This window comes from Lacerta agilis, chromosome 10, assembly GCF_009819535.1.
Source record: "Lacerta agilis isolate rLacAgi1 chromosome 10, rLacAgi1.pri, whole genome shotgun sequence".
NCBI classification, from domain to species: Eukaryota; Metazoa; Chordata; class Lepidosauria; order Squamata; family Lacertidae; genus Lacerta; species Lacerta agilis.
The window spans coordinates 56149306-56174725 of NC_046321.1; the positions used below are offsets into that span (position 1 = coordinate 56149306).

The following is a 25420-nucleotide window of genomic DNA, read 5'->3' on the forward strand; positions in this document are numbered from 1 at the left end:
AAATGAACAAATTCCTATGTCCAACAAATAACCCAGAGGTGCATTTTAAATAAAAGGACACATTCCACTTATGTAAAAACACACTGATTCCCGGACCATCCATGGGCCAGATTTAGAAGGTGATTGGGCCGCATCCGGCCCCCGGGCCTTAGTTTGGGGACCCCTGATCAAGAGGGTTGGTCTTGTGTCTTTGCGTAGTAAGAATGAATGCCTGAAGGAGCATCACTTAGAATAGTAATCTCCAATCTTTCTTCCTAACACACACAAATTTCTGAGAGTCTTGGTGGGAAACTTAATGATTTTTTCTGTCTATTGTAGCAACTGTAATGTTCCATGTATGATTTTTAATTATAGTTTTGTAACTTCTTTTATACTGCATTATATTATAATACAGGCTTCCTCAACCTCGGCCCTCCAGATGTCTTTGGCCTACAACTCCCATGATCCCTAGCTTAGCAGGACCAGTGGTCAGGGATGAAGGGAATTGTAGTCTCAAAACATCTGGAGGGCCAAGGTTGAGGAAGCCTGTTCTAATACAATTTGAATTCCATAGAATATATAATAAATAAAAGAAGCTATTAAAATACAATTAAAATGTGAATGTTTCATGTGATAGATGTGCCACCTCCCATCTTCAACCACAAATCTATAGACATACTGTGGACCACTTGAATGAAGTTTGTAGACTGCTGGTGGTCTGAGGACCACAGCTCGGGAGCCCCTGACTTAAGGAATTCCTGTTGGTCTTTGTCACTCACTAAGCCAGCATTTTTCTTGTCCTAGAGAGAAAAAACCAGCTACTTATTGGAACATGGCAAAACCAAGGTTGCACTTAAGATGGTGGGTTGAGGGAGGGGAAGATGATGCTCAAATTTTAGAATTATTCAGAAGGTCATAAAGTGAGATAAGGATGACATTACCTACAGAGACTTGTAAAAAGTATATGTATGGATAACACCACCAATAAATGCAATATTGGAATTTGAAAAGCTCTAGTGGGGTTTGCATTACAGCTTTGCAATAGTGAAATAAGAAGCCCATCATCACGATATAATCAGATCAAGGTTAAAACTTTTTTTGATGTGGAGTTTCCCCCCCCCCCAAAAATGATCATTTTTATTTTTTTGGGGGGGGGCTACAGTTTTATTTATTTTTAAGCACCATAAAAAGTGGGTACATGAATTTCGGCACACCTCTATATTCATGCAGGTCAAGCCAATAAAAATTGTGGTTTATTAAACATTCCTGTGAACGTACATCTATTAGGAAGTGCTGCCACTCTTGACCATGGTTAAGTCTACGGATGACTTACTGTTGGTTTCAAGACTTTCACAAAGTTCAGTTTTGACCTCGCCATTTGGTCTGTCGTTTCCCTTTTGGATTAGCTTGCTTTGCATTGTGGCTGCTGTGACTACAGCTTTGAAACTCCTCTTCCTTTTCTGAACATTTTGCTCTGGGTGAAAAATGATAATATAAACCTTGGGCATGTAGAGCATGCCTAGAGACACAGAAGCACTTAAACTCATGGATATTGTAAGTGTCGTTGTCTGGATGTACATCTAGAAAAGAGAAAACATGATACAATTAGTGCCAGATGGGCTAACAGAGGAGACAGGGATACGCAGAATTTTTCACAGGAGAAGACACTCCAAAACAAAACCATACAAGCTTAATAAGGTTAAAAAGTACCACTCAAGTGTTATAGTGTTGCAATTTCATGGCATTGCTCAAATATTCTGCTACTGTCTCCATACTATCATGCCTGCAGCTGTTCAATAAAAAGGAACGCCTGTAGGAGTCAGAACAATTTAACCTCTCAAACATTTGTCATGAATTATTGCATAAAACAAACATTTGTCATGAATTATTGCATAAAAGAAACATTTGCCATGAATTATTGCATAAAACAAACAGTAGAACAAGACAGGTGCAATAGTCTCAACCCATCCTAAACCACAGCGGCAATACCTCTCTCAATATGGGACCTTCGAGAGCCTTCCCTGAAGAATTGCAGATGACATAACGTTAAACCTTGCAAGAGAAGATGCTCTACGTTGGTGAGGATTGTGTAGGTGATGTGGGTATGGAGCGGCCAAACAAAAGTAGGATCCCTAGCCTAAGTTATGAGCAAGATTTGTTGGCTGTGCTACTGAGATTTCGAAATTCAGTCTCTAGCATTCTGCGCTTCATTGTCTGGAATGCTTACAACAATGGGAACATAAGTAACGAGTCCAAAGATAGGCCAATGGTTTTAATTACATCTCAATACAAGGTAACCATTGGGATTCCAACAGCATATGAAAAATTAGGGAAGAGGGAATCAGACTTGAAATGGAGATGTTGCTGGAATTTTTATAGTAGTGACACATGGAAAACATTAAGGTTGAAAATACTCATTGTGTGTTGCTTCTTATTGGAAACTTGTGATATCCAACCTTTAATAGACTGTATTAGAGTTAGTGTGGCATGCTTGTTAGGAAGTTAGAATGACTTGGGCCAGGGAAATCAAATTGCCACTCAGCTATAACTGGGCCAGTTATTATTTTTCAGCCTAATTTACCTCGCATTTCTGTTCTGACCATAAAACAGGGAGAGGGGAAAACCATGTATGCCACCTTTAGCTCTAATTTTGGACACCTTTCTCTAAGTGCAGAGGGGAAAACATAATCAGGGCTACCTCATGTGTGTGTGTAAACACTAAGACTGTATACCATGCTGGAATAAAAGTGTTTTAAAGCCATGCAGGCGTGACTCTGCTTTTAAATTGTATAATTTCCTGCTGTAACTCATTTGGCCCCTTCAGTATCTCTTTATCCATGCACCATATTGTTTCAGTATCAGGTTTGTCAATGTTAGTTATTGCCGGCTGAATATTGATAGGTATTTTGGTTCAACATGTATGTTTAGGTTTACATTGACTTTTTGTGCATTTGGTCAAGCTATGAACCCCATTCATTCACTCTTCCCTTTCATCCTGACCAGGCGTATCTACCACTGGTACAACAAAGTGTTACTCATCTCATCCTGAATCACTCACTAGACTTGTCACTGTGTGTTGCTAATCATAGCAGCAATTAAAGAGCCAGTTTTAAACCATGCAATTCTGTTTTACAATTATTTTTCCACATCAAGAAATGATGGAATGTCTTACTATGGCTCTGCATGACTTAAGCAGATATCCCTTTGAATTTCTGTATACCCTGTGATTGAAAAGGAGGGTTATCATGAAAGCCATGCCATGCCCTTATTGATAAGGTCTCAGTGATATTCTATCTTGTCTACTGTGTTTTATGGCACAATGAACACTTGCACAATAACCTAAAAGTGCTTTGTAGAGATATCTCATCAGTAATAATCCCAAACCTTCTTTTCAAATGCTTTACTGGTGCTGGTGTTATGTCAAAGTTAGACCAGAAAGAAAGATGAGGTGATAAAAGGTGTAATGTAGCCTGAATAACAGTACATTTTTTTAGTGCTCTTTGTTGCAAGATGAACAGTTTTCAATTTCATATTTTATCTTTCATGACTATATAAACCAGGGTTTCCCAGACTTGGGTTTCTAGCTGTTTCTGGACTAAGACTCCCTTCATCCCTTGTTGCATGTCGAGGCTACCGGTCAGCTCCCATTCCCCAATATCTCAGACATCACACAGTAATTTTTGTTTAAGGTTTTTGGCATAATTTTGGCCACAACTTTATTTAAATACAACCAATATGAGTGGTTGCTTAGGCATTGGTTCCGACTACTGTCCCCCCAGCCATGGGACAGCTGACATTCACTATTGGGCGAAGTCAGAAAGGGTAAACACCTAAGGGAGAACACGGAGCCAGCCCACGGACCCACGGTTCTCCCCCAAATGCTCTCAAGGACTCTTGCATGGCCCTAGCCCCCCATTTGAGGTGGGGGTGGACAAAAGCAAGATGAGCCCCTGGATTCCTTTAACAGAATACCCTTTTGCAGGGGTAGGCCCAGCCAATCCATACCCCTGCCCAGCACATTCAGGGGCAGGCCCAGCCAAATCCATACCCCTGAAGCAGCATTACTAGGGGCAGGCCCAGCCTATCCTGACCCCTAGTCCAAGCAATTTTAACCAATGCCTAACCGCAAACCTTACAAGTTGTGACGATTTGCTACGCAGTAGGCAAAAACCAAGTGACCACAGCCAATCCGCCACTTGGACAAAATTCCTACCAGGCTCCTGCTCTAAAGCGGACAACCCCATGACAGGCATAGCAAGGTCAAGCAGAACACACTTCCCTAAAGTTAGGGAGGGCGGGCGGGAGATCCGTTGCATGCAGCAAAAGTGAAACCAGAATTTCACAAACACAGGTTTTATAAGCAGCACCTGCCACTCATCAAATGGCAACATGCCCAACTCCCCAGCAACATGCCCCAACCAATCACCAGCTGTGGCCAAGCCAAAACCGCCCAGCAACTGGGAGCTGCTCCTTTAACCCTTCTGCAACCCGTGCTCTCTTTTAAGGGAGAACCCGCTTTAGCAAGACCAGTGGTCAGGGATGGTGGGAATCGCAGTCCATAAACAGCTGGAGACCCAAGTTTGGGAAACCATGATATAGACCATTAGCAGATGGCAAGGTGGGGCACTACTGCTCACCTGATCTTCACTTGGTCACCTTGCTGTTGCTTATCAGGAGGTAGAGAGAGGGGGAGAAGATAGCGATGAGGGAAGCGCGGTGCAAACACATCCATTTGCTCCATTACTGCATTTGCACAGCACTGACCTCACCACCATTCACCTTTCCTCCTCTGCCTCCTGGTAAGAAGGACCAACCCAACCAATCAGAGGTCAAGTGAGCAATGGCGCCACACCTTCCACTACGGTTAAAAAAACCCATTAATTCTCATTTTAATACTGTTAGGTATAAAGTCTTAAGACGCTGTAGTTTCGCACATAAAGATAACCTCTTACACACACGTTCTCAACAGCTTCGGCACAGAGAATATGTGTTTGCCTGAAAAGAGATGGGCCTCTGCTTAGGTAAACTGCTGTGTGCTGAAACAGAATTGGAAATAGGGTAGCAATGGAAACGAGAGGAAGCTGTCACTTTATATCATGTTCTTTCCTTTGTAGAAAAACCTTTGCATAGATGTTTGTACTAGAAAGTGGCTTTCCTTAGCAGCCTGATGCAAAGTACCATGTAATTTGCTTTCAACATTTGATTGAATTTGTATCCTCTTTGATTGTTTTCTACCTGGCAGATGAAGCCAATGCTATGTTTTAAGCTTTTTTTAATTACTTTGCATCATAGGTGGTTTTTGTGAGTGCCTTCCTTAGCTTTGAAAATAAACTGTTTCAGCAAATAAGGTTGTTGTTGTTGTTTATACAAGCAAAAAAAAATCAATAACCTCAATGCACAAAGACAGTACTGTTTAATTCACTATTAAGCTCTGAACGACACTCTGAATTAAGCTCCTTGCTGTGTCATACTGTACTCTACAGGCAGTAGTGTCATTGCTTAATCGAAACCAACCAAAATGTTGCAAAATGGTAAGCTAGCAGACCCTTCTTCAGCCAGGGTGTTAAACTAAGACAAGAGATGGGGTGAAAAGTGTTGCTGTTAAGGGTCACAGATCATGCTAGCAGAGGTCATGGTAGAGACTGTAGTCACTTCCAAAAACAGCAGTTAGTTCAGAACACAGCTGCAAGATGACTAACTGGGAGTGGGGCATATTGTAAGGATGTGTGGCCAGATGTGCTTAGCATCCTCTCCTTGATCATCCAGTAAAGATGATGTCATCTTTACCCAAGAGTAGGGCTGTCCAGTGGGGAAAGGAAGCACCACACACCCAGCTTCCTGTCAGTGGCCCTGTAGCACTTCGTGGTGTGGGTTGTTGTTCAGTCGTTCAGTCATGTCCGACTGTTCGTGACCCCATGGACCAGAGCATGCCAGGCACGCCTATCCTTCACTGCCTCCCGCAGTTTGGCCAAACTCATGTTAGTAGCTTCGAGAACACTGTCCAACCATCTCATCCTCTGTCGTCCCCTTCTCCTTGTGCCCTCCATCTTACCCAACATCAGGGTCTTTTCCAGGGAGTCTTCTCTTCTCATGAGGTGGCCAAAGTACTGGAGCCTCAACTCTGGACCTGAGTGCTCACTAGAAGGATCTGACCTTCTAGTGAGCACTCAGGGCCGATTTCTTTGAGAATGGATAGGTTTGATCTTCTTGCAGTCCATGGGACTCTCAAGAGTCTCCTCTTACTAGCAGGTGTGGGTGGACCACTGGATTGGCTCTGGCATTATGCCCGCACTGAAATCCCTGCTATCTTCCCCCTCGCAGAAAGCTCAGCAAAGATGCTGACCAGAGGCCAGGTGCATGGTACCAACCTTCCCTGCTGGCAGCCGCTGAATTAAAAGTATAAAGTAAAGGATTGGAGCTGCAATAGACTGCCTCAGGAGGTGGACTTGTCTTCAGTGGAGTTATTTAAGCAGAGGCTGTCATGGATGGTGTAGCTGCAACCTGCACTGGAGATTCTGCATCAAGCAGAGTTTGATTAGATGACCTCAAAAGTCCACCCCTTCTCTAATTCTATGAATAGTTTGAGACAACTTCACCTTGCCTTTGAATAATGAGACCCAAGAGGACATGATCACTTCCTCCCAAGGTTCCCAATACTTCCACTTCATTGATTAGTTCCCCCTTGTTGTGAGGACCACGTCTAAGACAGATTATCCCCTTATTGCTTCTTCCACCTTCTGGGAAATGAAATTGTCAGCAAGGCAATTAAGGAATTCGTTAGACCTTACATTCTTGGCAGAGTATGCGTTCCAACAGATATTGGGGTAGTTGAGGTTTCCCATGACTATTGTATCTCTTCTTTTTGAATGCTTGGTAATCTGCTGTAGAAGGCATCAGCCAAGTCTTCAGTCTGGCTTGGAGGTCTACAGCAGACACCCACAGTAAGGTCACTGTTGTTTCCTTCTCCTACAATTTCTACCCATATACTCTCAATTTGCCTTCCATGCTCCAGGTCCTAAACTAATTAGGATCTAAATAACAAAATGTATCCTCTGCTCACGTGAACCAGCCTACCAACTTTTCGTCATTGGGAGATATCATTTTCTCAGGCCTACCTGAGATGTACTTAGCTGGCATGGAAGTGATAGGGCCTTCTTACTAGTGGGACCCAGGTTGTAGAATTCCTTTGTCCAAAGCATTTGGAAGAACCTTTAGGCACTAAGCAAATACAGTGGAACCTTGTGTTGTGGATGGGATCCGTTCCAGAGGCCCATCCATAACACAGAACTGACGCAAGTCGAAGTGCCATGTCTATGCACACGCGGCGCGATTTAGCGCTTCTGTGAATGTACAAGCAGTAAAACCCAGAAGTAACCTGTTCTGGTACTTCTGGGTTGCCGCGGGACGCAAAACGAAAACACATAACCTGAAGTGGACGCAACATGAGGTACTGTGACTTCCAGTCATTTGCTCTGAAATGGTTCATTCGTCTGAAGACATCTTCGTGTTGTTGTTGTTGTTTTTGCTTTAGTGTATTTGCAGTTCTTATGACTAATTGCTTTGCTTTATTATAAGTTTTGCATGAGTATTATGAGTAATAGAAGCCATGGGGGGGCTTCAATTGTAGAATTGAAAGGCAGGGTATAAATATTTTAATAGACACAGAGAAAATGAGAAGACAATTCCTCAATTACTCTTAGGATTGTTCTTGTTGCTGTGTACTTGTCAGGGAAAACAATTAGGCTCAGATATTATTTCCCACTTAATACTAAGCAATTTACACAACTTTTAATAGAGGACACTAGTTCTAATCTGCCCACATTCACATTATTAGCATGAACGTGTCCAATAACAATGTGAATTAATTACATTATCATTTGAGATTTTAAGCCAAAAATGCATTTGTACCCAATACACACTGTTAATTAATCCAGTCTGCAGGTACATGTGCTGAATGCTAATTAAAAGTGTTGCCCATAGAGTAAATCAACAAGGAAATTTGGCAGATGGGAAGCCTCTCAAAATAAATTCAGATATACTGGCAAATCTTCAAATGCAGTGCACCTAAAAATAAGGCAGCTAACATTTTGGAATATTCAAAAGCCGGAACATCAGCCTGGAAAGCTGTAAATTGTTGGTTTCATATTCACAAGCTAAAAAATATAGCTTACACCTGAGATGCATTAATAAAATGAAGTTGGTGTTGAGTTTGGTTTCTCTGTCTCCACATTTTAAAGAACATTCTTGTCTAATTCCATTGTTATTAATGAGTGCAATCACTACTACTACTAGTAGTAGTAGTAGCAGCAGTAGTGTTCAGTTATCCATCCTTCACAAGTAGTTCCCAGGATGGGTTGTTGTTGTTGTTGTTGTTCAGTCGTTCAGTCGTGTCCGACTCTTCGTGACCCCATGGACCAGAGCACGCCAGGCACGCCTATCCTTCACTGCCTCTTGCAGTTTTGGCCAAACTCATGTTAGTAGCTTTGAGAACACTGTCCAACCATCTCATGCTCTGTCGTCCCCTTCTCCTTGTGCCCTCCATCTTTCCCAACATCAGGGTCTTTTCTAGGGAGTCTTCTCTTCTCATGAGGTGGCCAAAGTACTGGAGCCTCAACTTCAGGATCTGTCCTTCTAGTGAGCACTCAGGGCTGATTTCTTTAAGAATGGATAGGTTTGATCTTCTTGCAGACAGCCCATGGGACTCTCAAGAGTCTCCTCCAGCACCGTAATTCAAAAGCATCAATTCTTTGGCGATCAACCTTCTTGATGGTGCACCTCTCACTTCCGTACATTACTACTGGGAAAACCATAGCTTTAACTATACGGACCTGTGTCGGCAGGGTGATGCCTTTGCTTTTTCAGATGCTGTCTAGGTTTGTCATTGCTTTTCTCCCAAGAAGCAGGCGTCTTCTAATTTCGTGACTGCTGTCACCATCTGCAGTGATCATGGAACCCAAGAAAGTGAAATCTCTCACTGCCTCCATTTCTTCCCCTTCTATTTGCCAAGAGGTGATGGGACCAGTGGCCATGATCTTAGTATTTTTGATGGGTTACAGCAATCTAAAATGGGTTACATCAATCTAAAACTCAGCGTTAAAAACAGTTAAAATAAATCAAATTCAGAAGAATAGGATGAGCCCCCCCAAACACATACAGTGGTGCCTCGCAAGACGAAAATAATTCGTTCTGCGAGTGCTGTCGTATAGCGAATTTTTCATCTTGCGAAGCACCGACGGGAAAATAGCAGGTTGACGGGGGGGGGGATTTTTTCGGCTTGCAACGCAAGCCCATTGACAAATTCGTCTTGCGGGACAGCCTTTCGCTAGCGAATGCCTTTCGTCTAGCGAGGCATTCGTCTAGTGGGGCACCACTGTATCTCAAGTGTCAAAGGTGTGTGTCTTCAGCATCTAATGAGAGTTTTATTACGAATGTGCCAAACACCTCTGTGAGATAGGAATGTTGCCAAAAGAAGTAGCTTCCTTCTTTAGCTATAAAACTTAGAGCATGTATCTCGACTGAAAATACTTTTTAAATATTCGTTCATCTTTGCTTGTTTCTTACTGAAATACAAAGGCCCCCACGTTAATATTAACTCTGTTTTTCTTCTCTAAAAACCCTTAACCTGGGAGGAAATCCAGGAATGAATAATAAGGGCTTGTAGAATACTAATACTATCAGAAACATCCTTTCAATGCTGTAATCATTAACCTGATAAGAGCTTTGGTTTGATGTGATGTGCTTGTTTATTTATTGCATAAGGCACTAGTGCTAAAGTTCAAGTGCTTGATATCGTATCCTATTAAATGAAGTACATTTTTTTTCACTTGGGGGGGGGTTAATTTTGTCGAGCATCTTCATGGCATAATTAAGCTGCTCTCCTGTGCAAAAAAATGGAAGCTGAAATCAGTAACAGCTGGTTATCCCAACGGCTGGGTAAATGCAGGGCAGCTTCGCATTGGCGAAAGCTGTGCAAACACAGCCAATGTATTGTGTTAATGGTCATGGCGTCAGGCACAAAGGAAAAAAAAGCAAATAAAATTAATCAAGAAAAACAAAAAACAAATAGCACCCTTTTGCCTTTAGCATTCCTTTCATTTTCAGTGCTCCCAAAGATCATGCTTAATTGCTGTTCTGTTGGTAGATGCAGTGCTAAAGTCACCAATAATTTAGGGGAAGTGACAATATGTTTGTCCATATATGCTTCTTCTGCCCCCCACCCCAGTGATGGATCTAGAACAGGGCTGCCCTCTGTGTTTTCCCCTCCAGATGTTGGTTTTCTCCAGATGTTGTGGACTACAACCTCCACCATCTTTGACCATTGGCTGTGCTGATGGGAACTGTCCTCCAAAACATCTAGAGGGTACCAGGTTGGCTACTACTGCTCTAGAAGCTGTGAACACCTTAAAACTCAAGCAAATGATGAAGATGCTTTATTGGAGTGTTTCATATGAGAGAGTTTGCAAAAAGTCTCCAAAACATTTCTTCAGAGTCCCATCTCAGAGAGTTACATCAATAAAACATTCCTTCATTACTGCAGGACAAATATTTGCCTATTTTTGTGAAGCAATCACTGATCACTCTAACGGTCCATTTAAAACATTGCTTTTGGCATTCACATGCTCTTAGTCCAGGTTTCCCCAAACTTGGGTCTCCAGCTGTTGTTGGGACTACACTTCCCATCACCCCTGACTACTGGTCCTGCTAGCTAGGGATGATGGGAGTTGTAGTTCCAACAACAGCTGGAAACCCAAGTCTGGGAAAACCTAGTCCTAGTCTATTTCCTCTTTCCACCTATCTGGAAATTGTGTAGAATGAATGTGTGGATGAGAAGCACACACTTCTCCTGTCTCAGACCTCCCACACAGAGCTGATGAATGCATAGAAATTAGGTAGAGGCATGGATGCCATCCAGTTCCCCTTCCACAAATTAGATGTGCACTGTTTCCAACTGTATGAGAAGGTCTAGTGCAGAGGTTCTCAAACAATTGTCCATGAAGTGCTGGTGGTCCACCAGCTCCATTGTCCATGAACTGCTGGTGGCTCCATTTGCTGGACGGTGACCAGCTCCATCCACCAACGCCAGATATGTGGGAAGTTTGCAGAACAGTCAAGAATAGCTACTTGGCTTTCCACTTGATACATTTTGTCCACTGCTGATCCCGGTGCTGATGGGAGATAGCTAATCAAGGTTTGGTCAAAATAGCCTTTAACGGGATAACTAGACCCTGTTCAAAGTAGTTGATTTTCACAACACACTACTGGTTTGTACAACAATGCCAATGCTGAAGGGAAAAAAATAATAATTTAAATATCAGTTATATATGTGCTTTGAATTGTAAAACGAAAAACAATGTTTATCAAGTAGTCCACTGAGACTTACTTTCAGGTAAACCTTGTTATTGAAAACCATGTCAGGAGGTGGTCTATGCTAAAGTGTTTGAGGGTGGACTTTTTTTTTGGACCTCATGCACAAATAACTTAACATCTCATCACATTTTCTTAATTATATTTAAAATGATATAGAACATATAAATGAAATTAAAATTAGAAAATAAAAAATGGGTCCCTAGGTTGACATTTTATTGAAATGACCCATATGTTAATTTTTAAAACATCTAATCAATTTGAATGTTTACTATCCTAGTGGATTCCTCCTAGTAAGTTGATTCTGAACCTCATTTATTCATCATGAAACGCCATTTCTAGAACGTATCCTGCACATCTTTGTTAAATAGATACATGAATTTCGTTTTAAATGGTCTAGGCGATGGAGACCTCTTAAAAAGCATGAAGCACCCTCTCTTCAACATTCTTCCAGTTCAGACAAAGAAAGCTTCTATCTGCCCTTGGTTCTGTGACTTTCTCTATTTTGCAATTTGTTATGATGCTCCACAAGTAGAACTTTTCTGTCAGGATTAATCCATCACAAAGGACTCACTTGTAAAGTGTTGCCTTTGTTCTTGGGCAAGCAAGTCCATTGATTTAAATTGGCACTTTGGTTGAATAATTACTTTAGAGCTGAGCTTGTAGTTTTCCAAATATATTGTACATACTTAGTATAAATTTGAGTATAAATTTCTATCTCTTCCCCCCCCCTACACACCCATCCTCTGAAGCCATGTTACCCAGTAGGTTTGTGAGTTGTTGTTTTTTAATTACACATGGATGTAATGAAAAAAGTCTTCAACCACCTACCAATCACCAGGTGTCACCGTGTCAATTTTTCCCTCAAGCATGCCTTGAGTTCAAAGTCACGCTGCAAAGGAAGAATCATTCCAATGGACCTTGAAGTCACCTCTGATCAGCCAATAGGAGCTGCCTTCGAGCCTTATGGAGCTCCTGGTGGGAAGCTCCACACCATAGCTAATCGCAGAAGCCTTGCTCTGAGTGCCTATCAGCTGATCAGTGATGTCAGCAAGCCTTGCTTCCCAAGAACCAATTGAGAGCATACTTACAGCTCCCAATTGTCCCTTGACAGCAGCATTGCTACCTGGCCCAGTCCCGATGTCACATATATGGGGGTCTGTATGGGGTCTGGTGGGTGTGGTTTTCAGGAAAAGGTCCAACATATTTAAACTGGGACCTCCCCACCTTGCTGGGCTTAATTACACTAGTGAGTCTGAGGTTCCCCACCCCTGATTTGTGAATTGCAAACATTTGTACTTGTGGTATTGTATGCTTTGTATTAATTGTACACATTTTGCATACATGTAAACCCAGGTGGCGTTGTGGGTTAAACCACAGAGTCTATGGCTTGCTGATCAGAAGGTCGGTGGTTCGAATCCCTGCCATGGGGTGAGCTCCCGCTGCTCGGTCCCAGCTCCTGCCCACCTAGCAGTTCGAAAGCACATCAAAGTGCAAGTAGATAAATAGGGACTGCTCCAGCGGGAAGATAAACGGCATTTCCGTGCGCTGCTCTGGTTCGCCAGAAGCGGCTTTGTCATGCTGGCCACATGACCCGGAAGCTGTCTGCAGACAAACGCTGGCTCCCTTGGCCTATAGAGCAAGATGAGCACCGCAACCCCAGAGTCGGACACGACTGGACCGGATGGTCAGGGGTCCCTTTACCTTTAATCTGCAGCAACACTATGTGTCAGGAGAAAACACGTGTGAAGTCATGGAGTCCTGTGGGATCGCTGCACCTCTCACCCAAGTGCCAGCTAGCTCGTGAGTATCATGCCACATTTGGCTGCCTTAAGCAGTGGTGTAGCATTGGGGGAGGGGTCCTGCCAGAGCAATGTCCCTGGGCACATTTTTCTGGGGGTGCTGGCAGGGCGGCGTGAGGAGGATGCAACAGGCATGCACCCTTCCAATAAGTTCAATCGGACTGATTTGATTGGTGCTTGCCTGCCCTGTTGTGTCCTCCTCATGTTGCCCTCCAGGCCCAGCATCCCCCCCTCCGCTGTGTCACAAGCACCCGCCCAGGGCGCCATGAAGTCACACTCTGCCACTGGCATAAGGCAAAATGGGAACATGACGCCACACCACTGCCAGAGCTTCCCTTAGCTAGATTGCACAGTGGCAGCCATAAAGACCCACAATGATGGTGGTTTCCAGTGAAATCTTGCAGGAAACTGGCACTACTGCTGGTGGTGGAGGCGGCAGGCCAGGTGGGTCTACCACTTCTTTGGCTTCCACTGCTTCAGGTGGCTGCTTCACCCCACCTCATGGGTGGGACAACCCTGAGCCAGCCACACTCTTTGCACGCCCTGACAGAGGACCATTTGTTCTCTTGTCTGAGGTACATCCCTTCCTGGATGTATTGAAAATAAGAAAATATATTGACTCTCTGACAATACTAGGGAAGAAGCTACAACCATACTGAAGGAAATGACTTCTCAGGGGAAACAAGAGTACTTTTTAATTAGAAGCTTAACATTTAAGACAGCCCTGCACAACTCGTGGCCAACAGCACAGAATGCCACCCTTATATAGCAGATCATCAGAAGGTTTATGAATCTCCTGTATTTTATTTTATTTTACTGCCTAGGATTGCAACAATAGAAGATTTGTCAAACACCAAAGACGACAATAATAGAGGCTCTATCAAGGTCACAATGCAATGTCCACCTTGGCAGGTTGCAGGTTTGTTCTTTACCACATCCCATCGCCTGTGAATGAAATTTGCTCATTCGCAGACTTCTATGCTTGACTGAATATATTTCTTAGTCTGCTATAGAACTGGTAGGGAACTCTGACATGACACTAAGTACATGACAGTACAATTGCAAGTCTAATGGGGATAATATGTCATTATAAATAATTAACAGTTATTAGAATGAGTACTTGCAGTTCTAAAAGAGCTTTATAAGGAATTTTAAAAGCGCTTTTGTATATTGCATCTCGCCTTTGAAGTTAGCCATTTCCCCTCAAGCAAACCATTTTCTCTCATCCGAGTCTTCTGCCTGCATTCTAGATCTTAGAAATATGATTCTTCAGATTTACAAACCGCCGCAGCCTGGTGTTCAATAACATAGGAAAGAATGAAATTCCAAAGAGACAAACTCTGAAAATGATAAAATGCAACTGATGCTAAAATGCAGAAAACCATATTTTAAATTTGTGCAGTTGATATCCCAGAAATAGCTGGGTCATACTTCAGGGAAAGCCATATTAAATTACCAAAAAAAACAACAACAACTAACTATCAAGACAACTGGCACATGTTGGATTTCAGCAGGAAAATAATTCCAGAGGGCTGGAACTGCAACACCCAAAGACTACTATCTAGAGCAAAATAAGTTCATTTGTAGAGCATGTGAGGAGTGCAGTTGCTGGCATAAATATATGGGGAGAGGCAGCCCCTTAGGTAACCTGATCCCAAGTTGTTTAGGGCTTCAAATACTAAAAACAAGATTTGGCATGCCCCATAAGCAGATAACCAGACAGCACACCAAAATTCAGCTAAGGAATCAGTCTTTCTTCATAGATTTCATCATAACAGTTAAACTGGATGATGATATGAGGATGATAATTCATAAAAGCATAATAGTATTTCCCCATTTAATGATTTATTATTTATTATTTAACAAAATGTATATGCTGATTGAATAGATATGAAAACAACCCTCTAAGAGGTTTACAATATAGAGTCGTACCTTGGAAGTCAAACGGATGTCTGTTTGACTTCCAAAATGTTCAGAAACCAAAGTGCGGCTTGAAGATGGGTCAAATGATATTACACTGGCTGTGGCAAAGTTTCTTTCGGAGGTTATAAGAAGCAAATATCAATATTCCCTATGTAAAACAAAATGACTGCCTTGGTTTTACCATCTGTCTGGTCATTTTGAAATGGTTTTATGGTTTATGTTTATGGGTCTTTGGACCACAATAAAGTATGGAAAGTGCGGCTTTTGATTGGAAGCTGGGGAAGCCCCATTGGAAGAAGAAGAAGAGTTTGGATTTGATATCCCGCTTTATCACTACCCGAAGGAGTCTCAAAGCGGCTCACATTCTCCTTTCCCTTCCTCCCCCACAACAAACACTCTGTGAGGTGAGTGGGGCTGAGAGACTTCAGAGAGAAGTGTGACTAGCCCAAGGTCACCCAGCAGCTGCATGTGGAGGAGCGGAGACGCGAACCCAGTTCCCCAGATTACGAGTCTACCACTCTTAACCACTACACCACATTTGGCTTCCAAAAATAGTTCGCAAACTGGAGCACTTCGGGAGCCAAAACGTTCAAGAACTAAGCTGTCCGAAAACCAACCTACGACTATAAAATCTCACTGCAGTCAACTAAAGACAAACAACCATGCCCTGGGCTCCCCATCCCACCAATCTCTTTCACTGCCAAGGGAAAATAATGAATGAATAGAAAGAGAACCTACCCAAGTGGCGCTGATGCAAAAACCTCACATGTGCACTAAGGAACAGAATGGAAGTTTACTACCACACCTCTTCCCCCCAGCTTTATATTCTATACAACATTGATATCTCACATCAGATGTAACTGATCTGTAGACCTGAAAATAGAGGCAATGCATGTATTTTTGTAACTCAATAAACAACAGTTAAAAACAGGTATTAAAAATATTAAGAAGATGATTAAAAAAAACAGCAGTTTTTTTATTTTAAAAAAATGGTACCCAGTGGTGTAGTGAAGAGAGTGCATGAGCTGCTTGACTTTTCTTTTTAGAGAAGGAATGATGATGACATCTTCTCGAATGCCCAGGATAACTGATGGGCACGCCTTGCTCTGGCAACTATATGTAGTGAAAACAAAGCTCTTGAGTTTTACTGCTGTTTCTGACAGGTTAGCACAGAGAAAAGGGGAAACAAGAAATGTTGGATACTTCTTTCACCTTCTCTGATGGGGTTGCTATTTATTTCATGTTATCAGTTATATGGCAACCCTTCTATGCAAGGTTTCTATGCAAGCTCAAGGTTACATCTCAAGGGGCTGAGATCTTTCATTGTGCATTTTACAAGTTGAACCTCTGCAGCCACAACAGAGCACTGTGGTCAATGCACCTGATTCCTAGTAATAACGCAAAGGATTGCATAATCATTCTGATTCTAATAAACTGGACATTATACTTCAGCTTTTGGGGAGTTGTATGTGGGGGCATGGCTACAGACTCTCAATGTGGGTGCAGATTTGTGGGCTGTTGTGATGTACTCCTGCACTTCAAAATTTACTACTACACTACTGGTGGCAAATAATACTCTGGTGCCATTGATTTACTGGCAGGTTCACACCTACTTTCTAGAGCAGTATCTCCCAGTAAATTCAGCAACACAGCAATTCATCTCAGTACTATAGACACAACAAAGTGAACAGGTATTATTGACTGAATTGGCAGTGCAGGCAAAGCAGATAAGCAGTTTACTATTAAAGTTACAGCTAGAGCATACTATTGTTGCTTTGAGACTATGAAGGAACCCCACACCCCAAAACCATTCACTTCTGCTTTGCATGGTTTTGCTTAAGTTTCTTTTTTATGTTTTATGGTAGAATATGTTTTACCATTACAGTACTGTGTACAAACTGTCACCTGGGTTATTATGTGGTACATTGCACATTCTTTCACCTGAATATAATTATGTGGTGTATTGCATTATTTGGGAAGGGCATGCATGCACAACAATCACAGCTTTCCTTTTAAAAATACTCACAAGTAGGTCCAATTCCTGATGCCACATACGTATTTTTGGGGCAGAAGTAATAATTTATATGCATGTACCCTTCTCTTAACAGATGCAGGGTGTGTGTGTGTGTGTGTGTGTGTATTGTTGTTGTTCAGTCGTTCAGTCATGTCCGACTCTTCGTAACCCCATGGACCAGAGCACGCCAGGCACCCCTATCCTTCACTGCCTCCCGCAGTTTGGCCAAACTCATGTTAGTAGCTTCGAGAGCACTGTCCAACCATCTCATCCTCTGTCGTCCCCTTCTCCTTGTGCCCTCCATCTTTCCCAACATCAGGGTCTTTTCTAGGGAGTCTTCTCTTCTCATGAGGTGGCCAAAGTACTGGAGCCTCAGCTTCAGGATCTGTCCTTCTAGTGAGCACTCAGGGCCGATTTCCTTGAGAATGGATAGGTTTGATCTTCTTGCAGTCCATGGGACTCTCAAGAGTCTCCTCTTGCTAGCAGGTGTGGGTGGACCACTGGATTGACCACTGGATATGCAAGAATATATATATATATATATATATATATATATATATATATATATATATATATATATATATATATACATACACACACACACACACACACACATATAATGAAAATTTGAGGCTGAATATAGTAGGTCACAAGAAGCAAATCTCTTAGTGCTGCTTCTGTAATAATAAAGCAGTCTAAGTCTAGTATTAGATATCTTTGAGATGGGACAAATCCAAACTGTGGGTGGGGTTCATATGATACATTGCTTCTCACCAACACATTAAAATGCTCCTGAACATTGAAAACTGGTGTGTGAGGGGCAAGGCGAGAGAGTTCAGAACCATTCCCTCTGATATTTTGTTTGGGCAACCATTCAGTCATGTTAACCCCCCGGGATATCCCAAACACAGATTTTTAACTTCTGCACCAGCTTTCGAATTAATTATCCTTCCGTTGTTCACACAAGAACCGCAAAGCAACAGAATATTCAAGAAGTCGAACGGAAGACATTTGGGGTGCAAGATGCACGCTTGCCTAGGCTGTGCGAGATAAATAAGGTTTGGGGAAGAAGGCTGGGGAAGAAATCTTTCAGAGCTACAAGCAACTGACAACAACAAGACAAGCAGATGCTACAAAGAACAGTGTCCATTACCACAACCAAGTCTTAAATTGACACTCCTGGGACTGTTGGACAACCTTCACCCTTTTAAGGGGGAGAATAAAAATAGATTTTCTCCGGCTGAGTTGAATGGATTCACGCTAAGCTCTTCTCTCAACGAGAAGATGCTTTATGTCAACTTTATGCTAAATTCTTCCCTGCAAAGCCTTAGTAACTCTCTCTTACAGCATTACTTCATCTCATCCTTAGTCATGCTGATCTTTTTTCTTTGAAAAAGAAAAGAAAAGAAAAGAAAATCAATAGATATTAAATTTAGACTGAAAGACACACAGACCGAACATTCGTCTTCCAATGGAATAATGCTGCTTACTCCATTCCAGGCTAGCAATAAACGCAGTGAGCAAAGAAATGCCATAGCTGGATTTTACTAGCTACTTTAGCATAAATATAGTACAGAACAAATTGTTTCAAGTATCTAAGGAGTGACTGTTCGATGTGATTTAGTGCGCTAATAGTTTGTAAAGCATTGGAAAAAGCAAATAATTCAAAAACTCTGGCAAACTATACCTGTAGAACTCTAGGGTAATATTTAGGATTTTAAAAATGTAGGAACAGATCCAAGATGTCCTGTGATAAAATATTTTACTGGTACAACACAGTTTATAAGCATATCTTGCCCGGCCTACCAGCTTTCATTAAGAGATACGAGATGGCCGCTAAAGCAAGCATTATTCCCATTGAGTCCAAGGCCTCCCCACAACCTCGATTTTCAGGCATAATCATGTAAAACCCATTTAAAATACAACCCTTACTGATCCCAGGTGTCTTTTGATATATTAATATTGTTTCGCAAGCTCCACTTGCATGAGTGGTGAGAAGTTCTGGGGCAGCACTTGTCAGATTTCATTTCCTTTGGATGAGAGAGCACCGAAGACTTATGGCATCCTTGTGATATTTGCAAGCAAGGAAAGAGTACAAGCAGAGCATCAGTAGAGACAAACAGGACACACTCTTACAAGGCTGGAGATCTGCTGTGCCACAGATCACTAGAGAGAAGCCCTTCTCCTTCGAGGTGCTTTTAACCTTCTAACACATCTAGGGAAGGGCGGAAGTGACCATTCCCGTTTATCATTTTTCCAGTCTGAAATTATGATCTCAGTTTGCAATTTTTTTAAAAAAATCCTCATGGAAATTCATCCTCATTAGGGTGCAAATTCATCCTAATATAACCACATTTTTATGCATTTTATGTGGATTTATCCTAATATGCCCTTTGTTGTGCAATTTTCCCCAACATTCACATTTTTGCAAAGTGATTTCCCCTAATATAATGCTTTTTGTTTGTATTTTTCACTGATGTATGCATTGCTATGTACATTTTACCCATTTATAGGCATTACTTGCCTGGAGAACTGAATTGCAAAATTCAGAGAAGTGCAACTTTCGAAGGATGGCCACATTTTGATTTGTTTATCCTTTCTGAAAATGTGACTTGGGTTGTTGTTGATCAGCCGTTCAGTCGTGTCCAACTCTTCATGACCCCATGGACCAGAGCATGCCAGGCACGTCTATCTTTCACTGCCTCCCACAGTTTGAGGTCTACCCATAAATGCAACCTAAACCGAATTTCTCTCCCATTGCGACCCACAGCTCTTTTCTGCTACTAGGCCTCTCTAGATGACCAGTTTATTGAGCACCTATTCGGATTTGTTTGTGGGAAAGTCATCTCACACTTTCTGGTACATTTTCAAGTCCCTTTCGTTATCGTAAAAGGTTTGAACTTTGGGAGAAGTGGTTTTGTTGTGCAAGAACTCCCAATTAACTATAATGAAGTGACCTGATTTTGCAGGTATGTGATAGAATCCATTCCCCAAATAGCAAAAGTCTAGAAGCACACTCTATGTCTTCCAAACTTCAAACTGCTTTCCTTCTCCTTCTCTATCTGCATTTGGCCTTCCCTCTCATCTGGCGAGTGTGCTGGCATATCACCATTCCAAAGCTCTGATCAATATTTCATTCAGACACGGAGAGGTTTCAACAATCTCAGTTTTCCGCAGCAGATCATTTTGGAGTATTAACCAGCAATCTGCCTGGCAAAAGGGGAAGCCACCCAGTAGCTGTAAGAATAGTAAGCTGGAGTTAAATCGTTCTTCCTCAGAATGCCCTTTCCCACATTACCCATATGCCCTCCTTTCTGGTTTTTCCTTTTTCCCCCGGTATCCATCACCTGAGCAATTTGATTCCTGCACAGTGTAATTTGCCTCTTTAGTCACATGGTGTGGGCTGTATGACAGAAAGCAAACCTGGCAGGATTGTTTCTTCCTTTCTTTTTCAAAACCCTCTGACTTTGTGCAATTAAGGAGCAGCTACATGGGTCTTTTCTGAAGAACGGTTGCTAGCCTGCTCTAACAAACTACTGGTGGAATGTTTTAGCTATGAGTTTGATTCAATCACATGCAACATTGGGGGAGCACTTTAAAAGGCCAATGTATTGAACAGGTTGGTTGTGCTAAATCTTCCCATTGTATGTGACTCTTATCCTTGTATTTGTCTCTCCATGCTCCCCCCCCCCCCACAGGTGGGCTCCAGTACGGAAAGTGAACCCACTTGCAAGAGCATTATCAAGAGGCTGTTTTGTGGAAGCCAATCAGGTAGTGACAGTACAGGGTGCTGAAAAGGAGAGGTCAGTTGTCCCCTGCAGATAAGCCAATTAAAACTCTAGCTGCTACATTTTGCACCAGCTTCATTTGCCTTGACTATTTTCAGTGTTGAACAAACAACTGAGAGTTTCTTGGGCACGAATAATTGCACCCAGGCTATCTCAGACTATATAGGCGGTGAGCTGCTCATTGTTGGAAAAAGGCACTCCATGCCACTGAGGCCACCTGGGCCTTCAATAACAGAGTCAAATCCAGAAGTATCCCCAGACAACACATCTGATCTTTCAGGGGGAGTGTAGCCCCATCTATAACAGTCTGCTTTCAGTTTGCTGAACCTGGGAACCACCAACCCACAGTCCTGTCAGGGTTCATCTTCATTTTATTAGCCCCCATCCAACCCATTACTGCCTCTAGACACTGGTCTAACACCTTTCCAGGTTCACCTGACTCAGATAGCCAAGATAAACAGAGCTGTGACGTCTGCTAATTGATTATTTCTTGCTTCACGTCTCCTGATGGCCACTCCCAATGGCTTCATGCAGATGTTAAGAGCACAGGGGACAAGATGGAACTTTGGAGGCCCCCACAACACAACTGCCATGGGACCAAACAAATCCCACCATCTCGCGGCTGCTCTTTGAAACCAACCCTACAGATAGAAGTGGAGGCACTGAAACAATGTTCCTCCAATGTCTGATCCACAGTTGATCAAACAGAATGCAATGGCCAAGGGTATCAAAAGGCACTTATGTAGGGATCAAAGATTACCAATAGGGTTGCGGATTGGAATGAGTTGAGGTAATCCGCTTTCTCTAGGCATAGCCTGAAGTTGGACAGCTGCCACTACCTCTAAATTCTTGGTTTTGTAGTAAAATCATTTGTATTTAATACTGTCATACTGAGGACACAGATGTACTCTTCTCCAAAGAATGAAAAATTGTAATAGTACTCTTTACTAGCACTGGGTAATATACTTGGGTCTTATAAATGAAACTTAATCAGATGAGCAAGCAAATGAAAAAAGCAGCAATGAACATGAAATGTGTTCTATTTCTTCCTAGGAAGAGACAGCAAATCACACTAATGCTTGCTTTCAAATGCAAACACTGCAGGACCGATCTTTATGTGTAAAGTAAGAAAATGGAAATGAGGTGGCATTAAGAGGTATTTAGGTAAAGTGCACCTGGTAACAAGAATGGCATGATTTACCTATCTGCAATATTTACCATTTTCATTCCAGGGACAAAAATGATCTGGGATACATCTATTAACTGTTGACATAGTTCTATACGTACAAGTCAGTAGTAGCTCAGAGTCTTAATCCTAGGTAAATCTGCATAGGACTGCAGCCTTAAAACTGTGTGTGTGTGTGTGTGTGTGTGGTGGGGAGAACGTAGCATTACCAAGATCAAGCTGTTGTTATATTGCATGCTCCTAATTAGATACAAACATTGCTATGTTATATACACGATAAATAACCAAGCATGTATCTTCATTGGATTGGTAATGAGTAGACATTATAGCCCACATTGATAGGGGTTTTCAGAATGCAAGTTTGTTCGCCTTTGTAGGACACACTGGAGGGATGCAAAGTTCCAGGATAATCTACAATCCTGAAGCAAGTGAAGCCTTCATTGCCCCAATCAGCCAAGGCCTGGGCAAGTTGAATGTCCTCTGGCAGAGATACTTACCAATGCACATTCAATTTGTGGAGGCAATTGGACCCTCAGTGTCCTATCATCCCAACATTATTAGGGAAGGAAGAGCTTCCACTTTGATCTCTTGGTTTCCTTGTATACATCTTTAGAAGCGGATCAGAGAGATCCTGTTTAACTCTTGCCAGTGTGGTGTAGTGGTTAAGAGCGGTAGACTCGTAATCTGGGGAACCGGGTTCGTGTCTCCGCTCCTCCACATGCAGCTGCTGGGTGACCTTGGGCTAGTCACACTTCTTTGAAGTCTCTCAGCCCCACTCACCTCACAGAGTGTTTGTTGTGGGGGAGGAAGGGAAAGGAGAATGTTAGCCGCTTTGAGACTCCTTCGGGTAGTGATAAAGTGGGATATCAAATCCAAACTCTTCTTCTTCAAACTCTTCTTGCTCTAAAGTTGGAATTGGAAATGATCCAATCCACCCATCTTTGGTCACTAACCAAGAGGTGGTTGCCAATGGGTTGGTCTGAACTCAAAATGCTTGAAGAACACGGAGTGAATGAAATGGTCTACAATCAGGACAGATGAACAGGAAAACACAGCCTTTCCAAGGTCTGCACAACTGAATTCCATTCAAAAACTAGAGTGTGAGAAGTGCATTTCTGGGATACAGGCATCACTGTTGTAGGTTGGATGAAGCCAGGGGTTACCAACATTTTTTGGTCAGTAGGCACATTTGGAATTTTAAGAAAGTGCCATGGGCACAAGTCACGTTGTGGGATATAACAACATAACACAAAATGATTGTCACATCTAAAAGAGCCACTACACATTAAAGGTTTGAAGAAGCTTGAGATGGCAATGTTGTCCTCATTCATAGCCCAGCACCTCAATCCTATTTGCTAAGAAGTAAATCTTGAAACTAATTGATGTGTATGTGGCTGAAAAATCAGGGATGAGTTGGGCCATCAGTCTAGGAATTCTGGAAAACTGTCATTACTATACAATTTTTTTATTCCTTTATTTTCTTTTTTGTAATCATGTACATTTAGGATTTTTACTGAAGAAGTGGAGATCTTCTTCTACAAAACATTTCTCTGGCATTTTAATCTACTTCATTTATTTATACGCTGCTTAAGACCAAAACAGTCTCAAAGCATTCTGAGTATCCTAAAGGTTGTGCTGCGCTTCAGCTAGTGTAGGTGTACTTCACATATAGATTTTACAAAAAGAAAAGAAAAGGGGGCTAAATGTCCTGCAACCTTTTTTGAGCAAATATGTTTAACACCAATATAGTGAGTGTTATCTCATGTTAGTCTACTCAGACCATGGTCATTAAATTAATCAATTGACTTTTTGGGGCCGACCAAGTGTAGTTAGCATTGGCAGCAACTAATAATGCTAAAAGAGTAGCATCATGTTTTACTTTAGATTCAAGGTAAGTGGGAGAGAGAGAGAGAGAGAGAGAGAGAGATGTACAAACAGAACTATATATAGTTATTTATCTCTATCTCCATAAAGAGCGCTGTCGTTAAACTGCTGATGCCACAACAATTATGTCCAATTAGAGAATCTTACCTACTGTGGAATTTAAAAAACCTCTATTACAGATGAGAAGTCATGCATTATGCATTTAAGAAGGTATCAAACACGGTGCCTTACGTGATCAGATGAAAGCAAGGTGGCAATTAGGAGAATCAAACCTGCAAAAACATTCCTTAAGGAATGCCTTTGTTGGTTTGCAACATGATGGTTTCCTTGACGAACCATGGAACACCTTCAAGGAGGACCACCAAACAACGTCCTTTATTCCTAATATAGGCAAGGGATTTCTACACCGCCTTGATCTTATCAAACAGAATAACTGAGTAAATGACCAGAATTCACATTTACAGCACACATTGCACAAGCAGATGGCACCTAAGTTGACAAGGATTGTGTGCATCAGAAGGCTGATCAGAAGCACGAAAACAGCAAGAAGCTGCCCCAGAGGCACATCATTGTAAGGGCATGCTAATGTGAAGAGTGCAAGCAACCAGCAGCACAGCAAAGCACACCATTACAGCATTTAAACACAGGGCTTTCTTTCTTTTCAATCCACACTAAAAATAATATGTTAAAACAGCTCTGCCTGAGGCACACAAACACCCCCTTGACTGCAAATTTGACTGCAAAGCTGAATTGATTTTTTGGTTTGGTTTTTGGCATGTCTAGGACTAAAAAAAACTGGGGGGAGTACTTATAGGGATGGGGGAAATTAATTCAGTGTGCATTTATAGGCAGGGCTACATAATTCATAGTTTCTGATACAACACACCAAAACACAGCCATCTTTCAAAATTCTCTGAATTTTGCAAGGCAGTTCTTCCACCAATTAATGTGTCCTTGTTTCCTCTCTCTCTCTCTCTCTCACTCTCCCTCTCTCTCTCTCTCCCTCCACACACACACACGTGCACGCACATAAAAGTGTGCATATGAATACATTTATTCTGAAAAAAATAACATAAAAACATGCCATATTAGGGGAATTTGCCTTGCAAAAAAAATGTGTATATTAGGCCAAATTCCATATAAATTAGGAGAAATTCACACAAAAACCTGTTGAATTTTCAGGAATATATATATATATATATATATATATATATATATATATATATATAATGCAAATTTATGTGGAAATGTGGAAAAATGAGAAACTGAACAAAACAAAAATTGACAGGTCTGCTATCCCTAGCAAGGGAGTCGAGAACCTGGCAGTCCACAACACTTTACTTATGGGCTGCATTTGTCTTGAGTAGTCATATGGGGGTGACCTGAACCGAAATGTTAACTGCTCACCTCAGTTTTAGAGAAAACAAATGGAATTCCTCATTTACAGATATATACTTTTGGGTGAATCTGTTTCAAAGAC

The 25420-nt window shown here is 41.9% G+C and overlaps 1 protein-coding gene across 1 annotated transcript in view; it reads right to left on the reverse strand.

The window, feature by feature from the left end:
• The window catches only part of LOC117054564 (metabotropic glutamate receptor 8), a 248197-nt gene that overhangs the window by 10218 nt on the left and 212559 nt on the right, over positions 1-25420 (reverse strand). Inside the window, exon 8 of the mRNA XM_033163522.1 lies at positions 1313-1559. Within this exon, the coding sequence (XP_033019413.1) occupies positions 1313-1559 (247 nt within the window). The remainder of the gene's footprint in view (positions 1-1312; positions 1560-25420) is intronic.